A 15,784-nucleotide genomic window follows, 5' to 3' on the forward strand; every position below is an offset into this window, starting at 1 on the left:
TTATTTTCTGACTTCAGTTCTCAACAATTTAGCAGTGATTTGCCAGAAAACCTATAATAATGCAGAAAATGCAAAAATTGGGTCACATAGCTTTAAACAGTAAATTGCACAAAATCAATTATCAGATTATACACAAGGAAATAAATACTTGTCATTGAGGCCACAATCTGTTACTGATAATGCTGCAGCAGCAGAAATATGTCCACTAGTTAGAGTACAAGATGTCTACTGAGTAAGATTCATCAAGATTAATCAAAAATGCAGGAAAACACTCAACCTCTTAGCACAATCTGCACAAAGCCAAAAATATTGGGGGCACAAAGCCCCAAACGTAGGGGTGAATGTTAAATATTGCTCTTATAAACTTAGAAAGTTGCTAGAATAAAAAGTACCATGCATTTTCTGAAGGATATGAAGTCTGAAACTCAAATGCCTGTCACTATTTAGTGAATTCAATCCTCACTGATTTGTAACAAAAATACCGAAACTCACAAATTTTTTGAGGAACATACCAAAAATATGAGGCAAAAATCTGGACATTCTGCAAAAATAGTTGAGAGGTATGCAGGAAAAAAGAACAACAACAAAAACAGCAACAGCAACAAAATAATTAACTGTCAGAAAGTTGTCTAACAGCGTAATATATACAATCATTAAAATGCACTTCACAGGTAGAGATTTGGAGGCTGGCTAAGATGGAAGGATAGATAAAAGAAAATACTGATCAGTTAGATGAACAAACAGACTAGCTATAAAAAGGAGAGAGTTTCAGTCCAAGGTACATAGGAGGAATAAGACTGACAAAGAAAAGGGTATGTACACTCAGTGAGATTAGTGCACTACAAATGACACCACAACACAAAAACAAGTGTATGTACACTCAGTGAGATTAGTGCACTACAAATGACACCACAACACAAAAACAAGTGTATGTACACTGAGGGAGATTAGTACACTACAAATTACACCACAACACAAAAACAACTGTATGTACACCAAGGGAGATTAGTGCAGTACAACAGACACCAATGCCTAAAAAGAAGTGCATATACACTCAGGGAGATTAGTGCAATACAAATGACAGAACAACACAAAAACAAGTGTATGTACACCGAGTAAGATTAGTGCAGTACAAATGACACCACAACACAAAAACAAGTGTATGTACACTGAGGGAGATTAGTACACTGCAAATGACACCACAACATAAAAACAACTGTATGTACACCAAGGAGATTAGTGCAGTACAACAGACACCAATACACAAAAAGAAGTGCATATACACTCAGGGAGATTAGTGCAGTACAAATGGCAGAACAACACAAAAACAAATGTATGTACACCGAATAAGATTAGTGCAGTACAAATGACACAACAATGCAAAAACAAATATATGTTCACCGAGTGAAATTAGTACAGTAAAAATGACACCACAACACAAAAACAAGTATATGTGCACCGAGTGAGATTAGTGCACTACAAATGACACCACAACACAAAAACAAGTATATGTACACTGAGGGAGATTAGTGCAGTGCAAATGATAGCACGACAGAAAAACAAGTGCATGTACACAGAGGGAAATTAGGGCAGTACAAATGACAACACAACACAAAAGCAAGAGTCTGTACACTGAATGAGATTAGTGCAATACAAATGACCGTGTGACACAAAAACAAATGTATGTACACTAAGGGAGATTAGTGCACTACAAATTACAGTGCAACAGAAAAGGGATATAATCAGATGACTATAACAAAGACCGAAATAAAGATAAAGGGACTACAATGGGAGGGCAAAATGTACAAAGATTTAGGTAAATGTACACTGTAGGCAGATTAATCTGGACCCAGTTGATACCAGTAGTATAACTGTCACAGTTTTTCTCTGTAGGTAATATGGGGTGATGAAGGTCTGATCCATTCTGAAAGCCCAACGGTCAGCAGGCTAAGAGAGAAAAAAAGATTATGGAGAAGTGTGTGATATGTGACATCATATGTTAACTGATTTTAAAATATAAATAATGCATGCATTATATTTTTATAATGGCAATAAAGATGTTGTTTAAAAAGGGCTTCTGAAGACACTTTTAAATTAACAGTGCCCTTGTAAATGATTAATTTTGCAAGAAAAAATCTAATATAGTAACTTTATAAAACCAATGTGCTAGCCCACAGTACACCTCACAAATTAATGAACACTTGCCAGCAGGGACATCTCAAACTCCTTCCTTGTTTAAAACAGGGGAATTTAGAGAACTCATTTATGACTGTGGTGTGGGTGGAAAGCAGGTCAGTAATGCTGGTGAGTATGGAGAAAGACGATTAGCACCACCATATGGTGTATAGTCAGTGGCTGAGAAGAACCTTTGCCCTTCAAAACGCTGAGTGACCAATAATGCACATTGCATATGGTCTTAAATAATAAGTAAATAAAGAAAACACAATTTAATATTTTTTCATTGCCTTTAACCTTTCTTATAGCACCTGTGATATATTAGTAGGGCATTACAAGGAAAGAAAAACACTGAAAACATTGACCCAAGGATTCAAATAGAACCCCAGGGCTGCAGTAAAAAATGTTCTTTTTCCATGATTCCTAGATAAAGATTCAGAAATACATTGCTGTCATGAGGAAATACCTCATTATCAGCTAATTTTCATGTCTCTGAATTGTTGTTAACTACCACAAGTGCAAATCAGCACTTCCCTGCAGAAGTTAACATTGGCAGACCATGCAAAGTGTTAATGCAGGCTTCCCACTCATTCACTCACCTTCATATAGAACACACATTTAAACACACACACAAATACACACCACCTATCCCCTGCCTGTCCCTGAGTTGACAGAATACCCCAAATGTCAGTTATTATGTTTTCACTGCTTTCGTAAATCACAGTGGATTACACTTATTAATGCATGATATTAAAGTTTCAGACACTGTATCCTTCAGTAAATGCATTCTAATGAAAAAGCTATTTTAGTTACTTTTAAGGTTTATAAGAGGAATAATTAAAATCTCATTCCTGAATGTGGGTTTGCGTCACCATTCATTTTGATTTTGTTTAGATTTCTTGGCATACTCACATGTGCCCTTGTCCTCCATAGCTCATGGTTGGTTGCCTTGACTAATGCTCAGTATCCCCATTATATTACAAAAAAATGCCACACTAACTTATCAGTTAGTATAGTGTGTTAATATTGCTGTTTCCTGGGTCAAGAATGCAGGGTTTGAAACCAACCCTGAACACAGACACACACTTAATAATTAAATTTTTTTAGGATTTAGCTGTTATTTCTAAGTGTCCCTGGTGTCTAGTGATGGTGCACAGGACTAATTTCCCCTACTGGGATAGTGCAGTGGACTAATATCTCCAGTGGGATGGTATAGTGGACTAATACGCCCAGTGGGATGGTGTAGTGGACTAATATCCCCAGTGGGATGGTATAGTGCACTAATATGTCCAGTGGGATGGTGTAGTGGACTAATATTCCCAGTGGGATGGTGTAGTGGACTAATTTCCCCAGTGGGATATTGTAGTGTATTAATGTCGCCAGTGAGATGGTACTGTGGACTAATTTTCCCAGTGGAATGGTGCAGTGGACTAATATCCCCAACGGAATGGTGCAGTGCACTAATATTTCCAGTGCAATGGTGTAGTGGGCTAATTTCTCTAGTGGGATAGTGTAGTGGCCTTATATCCCCAGTGAGATGGTGCACTGTTGAAATGCATTTTAGTGTCTCTAAGACACACTATTTAGAATATCTTTGTTGTCTAATGACTCTCCTAACCCACATCCATTTTGTTCTTTTCTTTAAAAAGTGCCCTTAAGGCACATAATTAAAAATTATCCCTGGTGTGTAGTATTCTCCTAACCCACATTAGGTGCCATTAAAGCATGAGATAGGTTCATAGGTTCATACTAGGCTATCTGCCCTAGGGCATTTATAAGCCTAGCCAGAATGTGTTTGGCTTTCGCCACCCATTTTAAATTAATTTTGCTATGCCCTGATGAAAGCGTAATTCCTGTCTAGTATTATGCCTAAGTTTAAGAGCCATTAAGGCATGAGACGAAAGTATAATCTCTTGCATTTAGTGCTTCTCCTGATCCACATTATGTATAAATAAAATTAAGGCCGAAGATGAAAAGTGTAATCCCTAGTGTGTAGTGTTTCTCCCAACTGACATTATGTTTAACTGCCATTGCATGAGATGAAAATATAATCCCTGGTGTTTAGTATTCCCCCCTACCCACATTATGTTTAAGTTACATTAAGGCACATGATGAAAATATAATCCCTAGTGTCTAGTGTTTTCCTGCTCCACATTATGCTTAAGTGCCATTAAGGAATGAGATGAAAGTGTAATCCCAGGTGACTAGTGTTAAATGCTGTTAATGCACGATGATATAAAGTTATCCCTGGTGTCTACTGGTCCCCTCTGACACAATGTTGCATGATCTGGCCTTTAGTCTAGGAGAGGGTGGTTGTATGACAACCCAACCATATATACATACATACACCACCATATACACACACCTAACCCACCACTCTCACTAACCTCCTTTCTGTGATCCTCTAGGAGCCCCCTCCTCCACTGTGGCCTACTAGGCAGATGCACACTAACACATACACTTAACACCATGCATGCACTTTACAGCCACACATGCACACACACCCCAACATCACCTGTCTGCTAAATTTCCCACCACTTACGTCATCTGTGATGGATAAATACGACCTTTCGGCTGTGTTCATTAACACAAACAGCCAGGAGCAGCCATGTTAACTTATGCATTAACTTTCTGAATTAAGCCCTGAATATCTCTCACATATTTAGTTAAACCTAATTATTTCAGCATTGTTTATATTCCATATTGATAATATGACTCCTTTCATGTATCTGGCTACAGTAGACATCATGCAACTGAACAGATTAGGCCATTGCACTATAAATGGCACAGGAGCTGAACTTCGTATTGTTATTTAATTTCTATTTTGCATTTAATGTCAGTGATTATTCATTTGTTAAAATTTAATAAAAACATTTAACAAAAGAATAGTAATTAAAGATACAAAGTTAATATAATATGAAATATCAGTCAAAAACAAGTGGAAATTAAGATAGTAGTTCTTCAGTACATTCAGAATAGTACATTGTATATTTATGGGTGACAGGAAATGTTTTTCCTGTCTTTATTCTTATGGTATTAATTGTGTGTGAGTTGCTTATTAGAGAAGGCACTGAATAATGTATCATTTCACTAACCATGCAGCTTTAAACAATGTTACTGCAGTTCAGCTCTATTACAATGCTTATTATCACCTGACTTCATTGCAGGTATTTTATCATAATTCATAACATTTGCAAAAATGTGTATTTCACCCAGCTCATTTAGCACTTCTTTATTTCTGTGGAGAATTTACTGTCACTATAACCAGAATTGCACTTTGTCTTACTTTTGAAATAGTCATTCATATTTTTCTATTCCTTTTAGACAGATTTCAAATCATGAAGTAGGATGGTTTCACAGTGAGGTCATCAGGACCAGCTCTCGCTGCTCTTCTGTATGGACTATCACAGATGCTGCATCAAATGTTACCCAATCAGAGACACCACCACCACCATACCTTTCAAAAAATGCAAGAGCAGACCTTTTAGAATGTAACGGGAGAGAAGAGAAAAATGTTCCACGACATGACCAGCATACAGGGTCTGAACTTCCAGACCTGCAGCACACCAAATATGAACATCAGCCAGACAGCCATGGGACAGGCAATGATTCAGGAGAACAGCAGTCCCATCCCAGGCTGCACTTGGTTATCTATGATCTGACTGGCATAGATAGGCCTACAGTACTTCTGGAGCCAATTACACCTCCTCCAACCTATGTTGATGTGCAGCCAGATAACTTATTTGAGAAAACTTCACAGTTATCCTGAACCTAAGGCTATGATACTGCACAGCATTTACATTTATGAGATGGCAGCTTTAATCATCCTTTAAATTTAATTTCGCAATTAAAAGGCAAATAGTTTCTGCTGAACTTTTGCTGAATAATGGAACTGTGAAAAGCTCAGGCATGTTAAGAATGGCACTGAATGATGACCTCATTCAAACTTTGTTCTGTGGATTAATGTTGTGGTTTTGTTACCTCATCCCTCTTATTATACTTTACCTTCTATACCCTAAAGACATTTTATCATTTTGTTTTGTTAATCTGTGGTTTATTCACCTTTAACCTTCCTGATGATGTACTCATTGCACTGGAATCTTAGTTTTAAACTACTTTCTATTTGCTGTTGAGATTTTTGTTTAAATGACTTTTCTTAACCCATTACAGTATTATGCTAAAACAAATCCATCCATCCATCCATCCATCCATCCATCCATCCATCCATCCATCCATCCATCACCCTTATTCACATTTTTGCAGAAGGGGACAGGATGATACTTCAACAGTGACCATCATCTAGGGCCAAAGGGCCAAAGTTCACACCACATGGTGGCTAGCTGTGCTGCGAGAATACATAGGTAAGTACTATTATGCTAAAACAAATATATGTGCCTCATTATTTCCACAGCATTCATTGTTGGCACTGCAATCTAAACACCTTTAGTAAGACCAAAGACAGATGTAAATTGAAGTGTGTGTGTGTGTGTGTGTGTGTGTGTGTGTGTGTGTGTGTGTGTGTGTGTGTGTGTGTGTGTGTGTGTGTGTGTGTGTGTGTGTGCACACAAGTGTGCATGTGTGTGTGCTGTGTTAATGTGTACATGTGCATGCATTCATTTATGTGTGCAGGGTAAGGAAGCATGCGCTATTTATACAAAGGCTCAAATCTGAATATTTGATCTCACTGGTGATACTCTAATATAGCTGAATATCAGAAGTCCATCTTTTCTTGTTTGGTCAGTGAAAAGAACAGAACTAAGAAAACCATCAGGAACCACATTCTGCGACAGTGGGTCTTAACCACTGAGTAAGGTTAATTATCCTATCCTAGTAGGTCTTTCATCTGAAAGTGACCATTATCCCACATTACAAAGAGTACTCAAAGAAAACAACTAGAGTGCCTAGCACGCTCTTACTTGTATTCTTTCAGATGAGTATGCATTCCCAGTTTTGTTATTTGGAACTGATTAGACCTTTGTCCAAATGCAAACAATGTTGACGAAACCCTGCACATTTCTAGACATATTTTGTTGCCATGCCAAGAAAAATTCAGCTGCTGTCACACTAGACATGTAAACCAGTAAAAACTGACATATAGCATCCAATTTAAATACGAACAATCCAGTAAAAGCTCTTATTGGTTCATAGATTAGTACTAGGCTAACTGCCCTTTTGGGCCATTTTAAGTCTAGCCAATTACCCCATCTAAGAATCAAACCCTGTACCTTGGTCTGCAGCCATTATGCTAACCTCTCACCCCCTCTCAGTGATAATAGGTTTCTCCTGTCAAAATGGTACATGCTGTGATGTTGGTGACCTGAGTTTGAAATTCAAGCCTGAGGAATCAGAGGATGCAGCGGGGAGTGGGGATGAAAAAGTAAGTAGTCAGCTTTTTCTCTTCAGAGTGAGGCTGTGGGGTCAACTGCAGCCTTATTCACCCACTAGTGGACACTAAGGAGGTTTCTTATGGTAATACAAATTTAAATTCACACCGGAGAACTGTTTTGTGTCAGATGCATGTGTGCAGTCGCATATACATGCATGCATGCATATGCAACAAATTGTACATCCTATGGTAGTAAAAACTCTTGAGTATGATAACCCCAGTAAAACAGCAAGCTGTGCATTCAGAGATCCCCAGATAGTTTGGGAAATGAATAAATCGTCTTTCTTGGATCTAGCACTGTACATATTCTACTGGCCCCGACCTTGGGAAAATAAAATGCTCTGATGTTTCTGTACTAGCTAGTAAATACATTGAATAATTTCTATTTACTGATTTCACTTCATTTCCATACCTAAACTTTCAAAATATCAGTTCAGTTTCTTGTTTGTTAACATAAAAGCTGCTAGTTAATTGCTTAGAAGGCTTCTTATCCATGTGAGAACTGATTCCAAATGTCTCTGCATTGCATTCTCTTCATTATAGTCTGGCACTTTAGATGAACATCATATTGATCACTGCTACAGTAGCTTCAGCTATGCAAGTTATAGCCTGCATATAGCAGCTGGACAGCTTCCAAAGCAACAGACCACCTTCCATATGCCCAAATCATCAGTCATCTTGAACTGAGCTGACTAAAAGACTGGTGGCTTTCAGAGCTTTCCTACCTCAGAAGGTTATGTTCATCTGAGGCCTTTGAGGATCAATGATTGGCTTGTGCTGTTCCTTTGCTGGCAGATAAGTTCCATTTGGGGAAAAAACTTCCATTAAAAATATGCATTTATTAATACGTTCCTGTTATAGGAAGTTATTTTAAAGCTAGGAGTTTGTGCTCATCCCTGGGGAAGCTACTGCTGCCGTTAATAACCCTGTTGGCCTCATTTTTCCTGACAAAAAGAAACAAAAAACTAAATATGTATCTACTGTGCCTAACATTTCCTTTGACAGGAGTAGTTTACTGGGTCTGGCTCAGGATTTAATTGAGGCTATTTACCTTTATAAAATAGTTTACTGTAAAAGAAAGATGGATACCTATTTTCCTGAAGAGATTCAGGATTTTGAATCTGGCAAGGAAGATAAAGGGATGGATACAATGTTTTCTCCTTAGATTTCTGACACAGACTCAAAGTAGAGCTCAGTTTGTTTTCTCTCCCTGTGGGGGTTTCTCTTTTTCTCTTTCTAGAATTAACCAGTGTTTTCAAAGGGAGAACACTGAGGTTTCTCAGCACCACAGAATATACTATGGGCTGTTACAGTAGGAATTTCCAGGGACTTCAGCCATTTGTCCAATTCTGTCAGCTTTAGAGGATATGTATGTTACTGCCTGCAATTTTCCTGATAGTCAGCCAGCTGCTTTAGTCCTAAACAGGCAGATAAGATGTTCAAAGTTCCTTAATCTTTCATGTTTGCATACATTCTTCCCAAATCTGGCCCAGCAGCTATAGCTTTACTTAATCCTTATGCTGCTAAACATTTAGTTAATTACAATGCAACACTTTCTGATAATGATGGTAAGGTCATTGATGAATATGGGAAAAAGTGCATGCTTCTGCAAATTTGATTTTTAGAATTTTGAATTTTCAGGCTCAAATGTTAAAGTTTTTCTGACAAGTTGTGAAAGTATGAGGAATGTTTTGCCTGCAGTTTCACTTTCTTCTTATGAGGATAAATCTGCTCCAACTAGTTTAGTTTCTTCAATTGTACAAGTCACTATTCATTCTTTGCAGTGTGTGTATGACTCACGTGATACTTCTTTCAGGGCTATGGCCACTGGTACTGTTTTGAGAAGGTTTGTCTTGCTACATTCTCAGAACCTCCCAGATGATGTAAAAATGAGATTTTAAATTCTTTTCTGGATATAGATTTAGCTTTTTAGCCCCTCTGTTGCAGAGTTGACCAAAAAGTGTGATGAAAGGAGTAAGCTGATTTAGGGAATCTCTACCATTTCTCAGCCCTTCTTTTATAAATTTTCAAAAGCATTCTCAAACCCTTCATCCACTTTTGGCAAAAAAAAAACAAAAAAATAAAAATAAAAACAAAATAATCAGTCTCAACAAATTTCAGATAAACAAACTTTTAAGAAAAAAGGTGAATGGATTTCAAAAAGAATTCTGGAACCTCCCAAAACCAAGGATAGTCCAACAAATTAGAATGAGTATTTAAGGAGAGTATACAGAGAACAAGGTTGGCAAAGAAGAAGTGGGATTGTCAGAGAGATGAAGAAAGTAGACAGGAGTATAAGGAGATGAAGTGCATAGCAAAGAGAGAGGTGGCAAAGGCTAAGGATAAGACATATGAAGAGTTGTATGAAAGGTTGGACACTACGGCGGAAAAAAAGGACCTGTACCGATTTGCTAGACAGCGGGACCGAGCTAGGAAAGATGTGCAGCAGGTAAAGGTGATAATGAGGGGAAACATACTCACAAGCAAGGAGAGTGTGTTGAGGAGATGGAAAGAGTACTTTGAGGAGTTGATGAATGAAGAGAATGAGAGGGAGAGAAGGCTGGATGATGAAGGGATAGAGAATCATGAAGTACAATGGATTAGCAAGGAGGAAGTAAGGATAGCTATGAAGAGGATGAAGAATGGAAAGGCTGTTGGCCCAGATGACATACCTGTGGAAGCATGGAGGTATTTAGGTGAAATGGCAGTGGAGGTTTTAACCAGATTGTTTAATGAAATCTTGGAAAGTGAGAGGATGCCTGAGGAATGGAGAAAAAGTGTTTTGGTACCGATTTTTAAGAATAAGGGTGATGTACAGAGCTGTAATAACTACAGAGGGATTAAATTGATCAGTCACAGCATGAAGTTATGGGAAAGAGTAGTGGAAGCAAGGTTAAGAAGGGACGTGATGATTAGTGATCAGCAGTATGGTTTCATGCCAGGAAAGAGCACTACAGATGCGATGTTTGCTCTGAGAGTGTTGATGGAGAAGTACAGAAAATGTCAGAAGGAGTTGCATTGTATTTTTGTAGACTTAGAGAAAGCATATGATAAGGTGCCTAGAGAGGAGTTGTGGTATTGTATGAGGAAGTCAGGAGTGTCAGAGAATTATGTAAGAGTGGTACAGGATATGTATGACGGTAGTGTGACAGCGGTGAGGTCTGCTGTGGGAGTGACGGATGCGTTTAAGGTGGAGGTGGTGTTACATCAAGGATCAGCTCTGAGCCCTTTCTTATTTGCAATGGTGATGGACAGGTTGACACATGAGATCAGACAGGAGTCCCCGTGGACTATGATGTTTGTGGATGACATTGTGATCTGTAGTGAGAGTAGGGAACAGGTGGAGGAGACCCTGGGGAGATGGAGATATGCTCTAGAGAGAAGAGGAATGACGGTCAGCAGGACTAAGACAGAATATATGTGTGTGAATGAGAGGGAGGATAGAGGAATGGTGAGAATGCAAGGAGTAGCGGTGGCGAAGGTGGACGAGTTTAAATACTTGGGGTCAGTAGTTCAGAGTAACGGTTAGTGTGGAAGAGAGGTGAAGAAGAGAGTACAGGCAGGATGGAGTGGGTGGAGAAGAGTGTCAGGAGTGATTTGTGACAGACGATTACCTGTAAGAGTGAAAGGGAAGGTCTACAACAGGGTAGTGAGACCAGCTATGTTATATGGGTTGGAGACAGTGGCATTGACAAAAAGGCAGGAGTTTGAGCTGGATGTGGCAGAGTTAAAGATGTTAAGATTTGCACTGGATGTGACGAGGGTGGACAGAGTTTGGAATAAGTATATTAGAGGGTCAGACCAGGTTGGAAGGTTTGGAGACAAAGCCAGAGAGGCAAGATTACGTTGGTTTGGACATGTGCTGAGGAGGGATGCTGAGTATATTGGGAAAAAGATGCTAAGGATGAAGCTACCAAGTAACAGGAAAAGAGGAAGGCCTAAGATAAGGTTTATGGATGTGGTGTGAGAGGACATGCAGGTGGTTGGTGTGACAGAGCAAGATGCAGAGGACAGGAAGAAATGGAAACAGGTGATCCACTGTGGCATCCCCTAACAGGAACAGCCGAAAGAAGATGATGATGATGATTTAAGGGTGAAACTCCACTTTTATCTTTGGCAACATATAGTTTCAGAGAAATGAGTTCTGAAGATTATTCATTAAGGTTACAGATGACCCGGGCAGGACATTACTCCTCTCTAGTGGTAATTACTCATCCTCCAGATCAGACTCTTTTATTTTGACCTGCTCTTCATTGCATATTGCCCCAGACAGTGATAGTTCCTCCGTCCCAGGTTGGGAAGGCTTTTTTATTAAAGGATGTTTTAGCGTCAAAGAAAAAAACTATTTTGGGGAGCAGTTCCTAATCTTTCGTTCCTAAACCTGTTTGTGATAGTGCCGAAATTCAAAATGATGTCACTTCACAACCTCTAACCTACACTTCCTCATTCAAGTTTCATAGTAACACTATATTTAAAAGATGTTTATCATCACATCCCTATTCATCCTAACTTCCATCATGTCTTAAGATTCTGAGTCTCTGGATCACATAATCAGTTCCCTGTCTTTCCATTTGGACTATCCACTGCACTAAGAGTGCTCACAAAGTGTCTGTTTCCAGTTATGGCTCATTGCAGACTACAGGAAATCCAGATTTTCCGTTTTTAGATGACTTGTTTACATTCAAAAGTAATTTTTGGCTTCATCACAAAGGATTGTGTTCCTGGAGTGTAAGCTAGTCATCTCAGTTCATAGAGCTTTTCTTCCTCAGAAAAATATCTCTATCCATTTTTACTCAGATTTCAGTCGCTGTGAGGGAATACTGCAGGATTTTGGATCTTGTGGCATCTATGATTCTCATGATACCCTGGCAATACTCCATATTAGAAAGATACAATGATACCTGAAGTCTATTTGGTCCCAGCACCAACATCCTTTGGCTTTTCATATCCTCGTGATGAGGTTTGTCAGAAGGGAAATCAGTTAGAGGAGAGAACAAATATCCTTAAATACAGGTCTTCCCTTTTCCCTCCATTTTCCAAAGCAGTCAGTCACCACAGACACCTAAGGTTTTGCCTTGGAGCAGTTTCAGGAAGGTTAAAAGTGCAAGGTGTGTGGGGCATCAAGGACAGGTTCAAACACATAAATATAAAAGAGATGCTTGCCCTGATCAAGGCAGTCAAGTCTCTAAAACAACTTTGGTCCCTGGGACCTCTTCAAGTGGTTACATACAGTATCACAGTTGTGTGGTATATTAATAAACAAGGGGGAACCAAGCCATACCACCTTTGCAGACTAGCCATGTTAGCTTGGGATATAGCTTCACAGCACTTACACTCTAGAGGCATCCTACATTACTTCAGAGCAAAACAGTGTGGCAGACAAGCTGAGTAAGACAAAGACAGACTGTCACAAATAGAAATTAGATCAGGGGGTCTTCTACGATTTGAACAATCTGTGAGGATTTCCTCAAATAGAACTATTTGCTTCCTCTCTGAACAATCAGCAGACAAGATTCTGCTCCAGGACGCCATGCAAGAAGATCTGGAAGACAGATGCATTTTCTTTTCCTTGGACAGGAATGCTCCTGCATGCTGTTCTACTCTTTCCACTGATATCCAGGTTATTTCTGAAAATTCAGAAGGAATCTCCTACAATCATTGTGGTGACTCCTTTCTGGCCCAAGCAACCATGGTTCTGCCTTGTTTTGGTAATGGCCAGGGTAATTACCACATGCTTCCTTACAGACTAATTGATAAATTGTTCTATTTCAATCATTGACCTCCTCTTGTATTTACTTTGCAGTTCTCAAAATCACTGTGGACAGTTTATTTCCTCTTCCATTTTCTGTCTGTTCCTTCTGCAATACCGGTCATCTATCTATCTGCCTACAGCTATCCTTTTTCAAACACCCAAAAGTGATAATAAGATTTACTTGGTTAGTAAAAAAGAAATTCTGAAACGGAGTTCTTTACCAAATCCAGCCTTAAAATGTAAAGGATTCAGAAGTAACATTCAACTGTTATATAAATGTGACACGACTGGTATTCCATGCAGGATGCTTTCTGCTTTCTGTTTTTTTTTTTTTTTAGTTATTGTGTTATGAAGTAACAACTTAACTAATTGGTTTTCCTCTAAGAGTCACTCATTTTCCTTCTTATCTGTACTTTTTTCACTGTGTCATGGCAAGAAAAAGTCCCTTTTAGAGAAAAGTTTACTCAAATAGTTAAAAATAAATAAATACAAGGACTTTATATGGGGCATTGTATATAATAAGTGAGTGAATACAGACAAAATGTTAATCACAAGATTGGAACATATCGAGGATAGAAAATAAAATGACAGCAACACAGTTTAAAGAAATGCATGCATTCATTGTATTTATGTACTCATTAACAACAGAGGTTTTCATCTATGTATATTTAAAATGCATTTTGAGTCACTGACAGTACACGAAAGTGTCAGATGGACAAGAAGTAAATACACAAAACATTATGTAAACTGGAAGTCATTAGTAAGTTGTATGAATACATTCCTTTTTTGATATGTCTCCTAGTAAATTGTTCAAAATAGAATGATATGTACTTTATCTGAAATGCTATTCAGAGAAGTTATTTTATAATATGTAGCCATGGTTAAATTATCTGAATGTAAATATATTATTGAAGAAATCAAAGTTAGATACTAGAATGGGAATGGATAAAGGCTTTGCACAGCAGGAGTATAATGCATTCTATTATGGCAGGCAGAGCAGATCCAGTTCAAATGTAGGTGCTATGGAAAGGACAGCAAGTAAAAAGCTATAACCCAATAGTGGAATGATACAGCACATCAACATGAAATCAACCAATACATTTAAAGCACCACAATCATTACAAGTAATTGCTCTTTGTACAGTACATAAAATAAATGTAGAGTGTTTGCTTTGGAATAATTGAATTCACCAGTCTGGCATAAATTTCTCAATTTCTGATGTAAATGCTCATTTTTAATAAATTTAACAGAATCACTTGAATATCTATCCATTTTTTGTTATACACTGCCATATTAGAAATGACCATCTGCTCACTCCAGAATTATTTTTTTACTGTAATATGCCCTCCAGTGTAAGTTTACAGTGTATATAGTGAGCTGTTAGAAGTTAGGACAATGGAAGATACATCAGTACAAAGGTAATAATACACGTCTGCTCTATGTATCCTCTTTTTATATTTGTCATTTTGTGCCACAGTCTTCTCACCATTTTCATCTCCGATAATAAGGAAAATTCCAGTCAGAAGCACTCATCAGATTTTACCTTTCAAGCCAAGAAATACTGTATGCTATGTAAAGGCCTTGGCAGTGTTGAATACCATTAGAAGAACAGCACAGATGTTTCATGAGCATACAGAAAAAAAAGATGCAATGGTGTGCACCAGTGGCATAGAGGATATGACCAGATGGTCTGAGTTTGACTAGTTGTCAGATGTGTGATAGCACAGGCATGGGAGAATGGGTGTACTTATCCTGACAGGGTGGGATCTGCCCTTTAGCCAGGAATGTGCCCTGGGAAAAAAGGGGTTATGTTTTCCTGATTGCATAGAAAGATAGTGGAAGAGTACAATGGCATGGGCCATTATGTGTGTGCTATCCTAGCTCCATCAGTTTGGAATTCCATTTTATAAATATCCTCATGGTATGCATTGGATGTCTGCTTCTTGGCTTTTGTCTCATCATTGAAAATGGGGGCTGTCTTATAGGCCAAAAACTGTGAGGTAATTCTCAACCTGGGGAGGCAGGGTCCACCAGCAGGGTCACTCAGAATTCAGCTGAGAGTCCTCTCCCTGAATAAGGAGGCAAGCAAACAGATATATAGCGATCAGGGTAGATACCAACAGTAAACAGAGTACAGGAAACCAAAACCAGACATAAATTAACAAATACGGTATAGACAACTCTGTAGATTAGTATTATAGCACACAGCTAGCAGTTGCATTCAAGGTGCAAGGACCTCTGGTAATGCAGTCTTTCATACAGAGCAGCCAAAAGGCTGAAAAATAGGAGGGAAAAGAGATTTCACTCTTACAGATTGCATTAATATATGAATGTGTGTGTGTGTGTGTGTGTGTGTGTGTGTGTGTGTGTGTGTGTGTGTGTGTGTGTGTGTGTGTGTGTGTGTGTGTGTGTGTATGTGTGTGTGTGATATATATATATATATATATATATATATATATATATATATATAT

General features: G+C 38.4%; 1 protein-coding gene across 2 annotated transcripts in view; it reads left to right on the forward strand.

Annotated features, from left to right (window-relative positions):
• LOC122808800 overlaps positions 1-6,632 on the forward strand; it is a 348,382-nt gene extending 341,750 nt beyond the window's left edge. For both annotated transcript variants that reach the window (XM_044079849.1, XM_044079850.1), the window contains one exon: positions 5,500-6,632. In XM_044079849.1, coding sequence (XP_043935784.1) covers positions 5,500-5,944 — 445 coding nt within the window. In that variant the 3' untranslated portion in view covers positions 5,945-6,632. The remainder of the gene's footprint in view (positions 1-5,499) is intronic.
• Positions 6,633-15,784: the final 9,152 nt, after the last annotated feature.

Source organism: Protopterus annectens, chromosome 8.part0, assembly GCF_019279795.1.
Source record: "Protopterus annectens isolate FY-2018-M chromosome 8.part0, PAN1.0, whole genome shotgun sequence".
Lineage (NCBI taxonomy): Eukaryota > Metazoa > Chordata > Ceratodontiformes > Protopteridae > Protopterus > Protopterus annectens.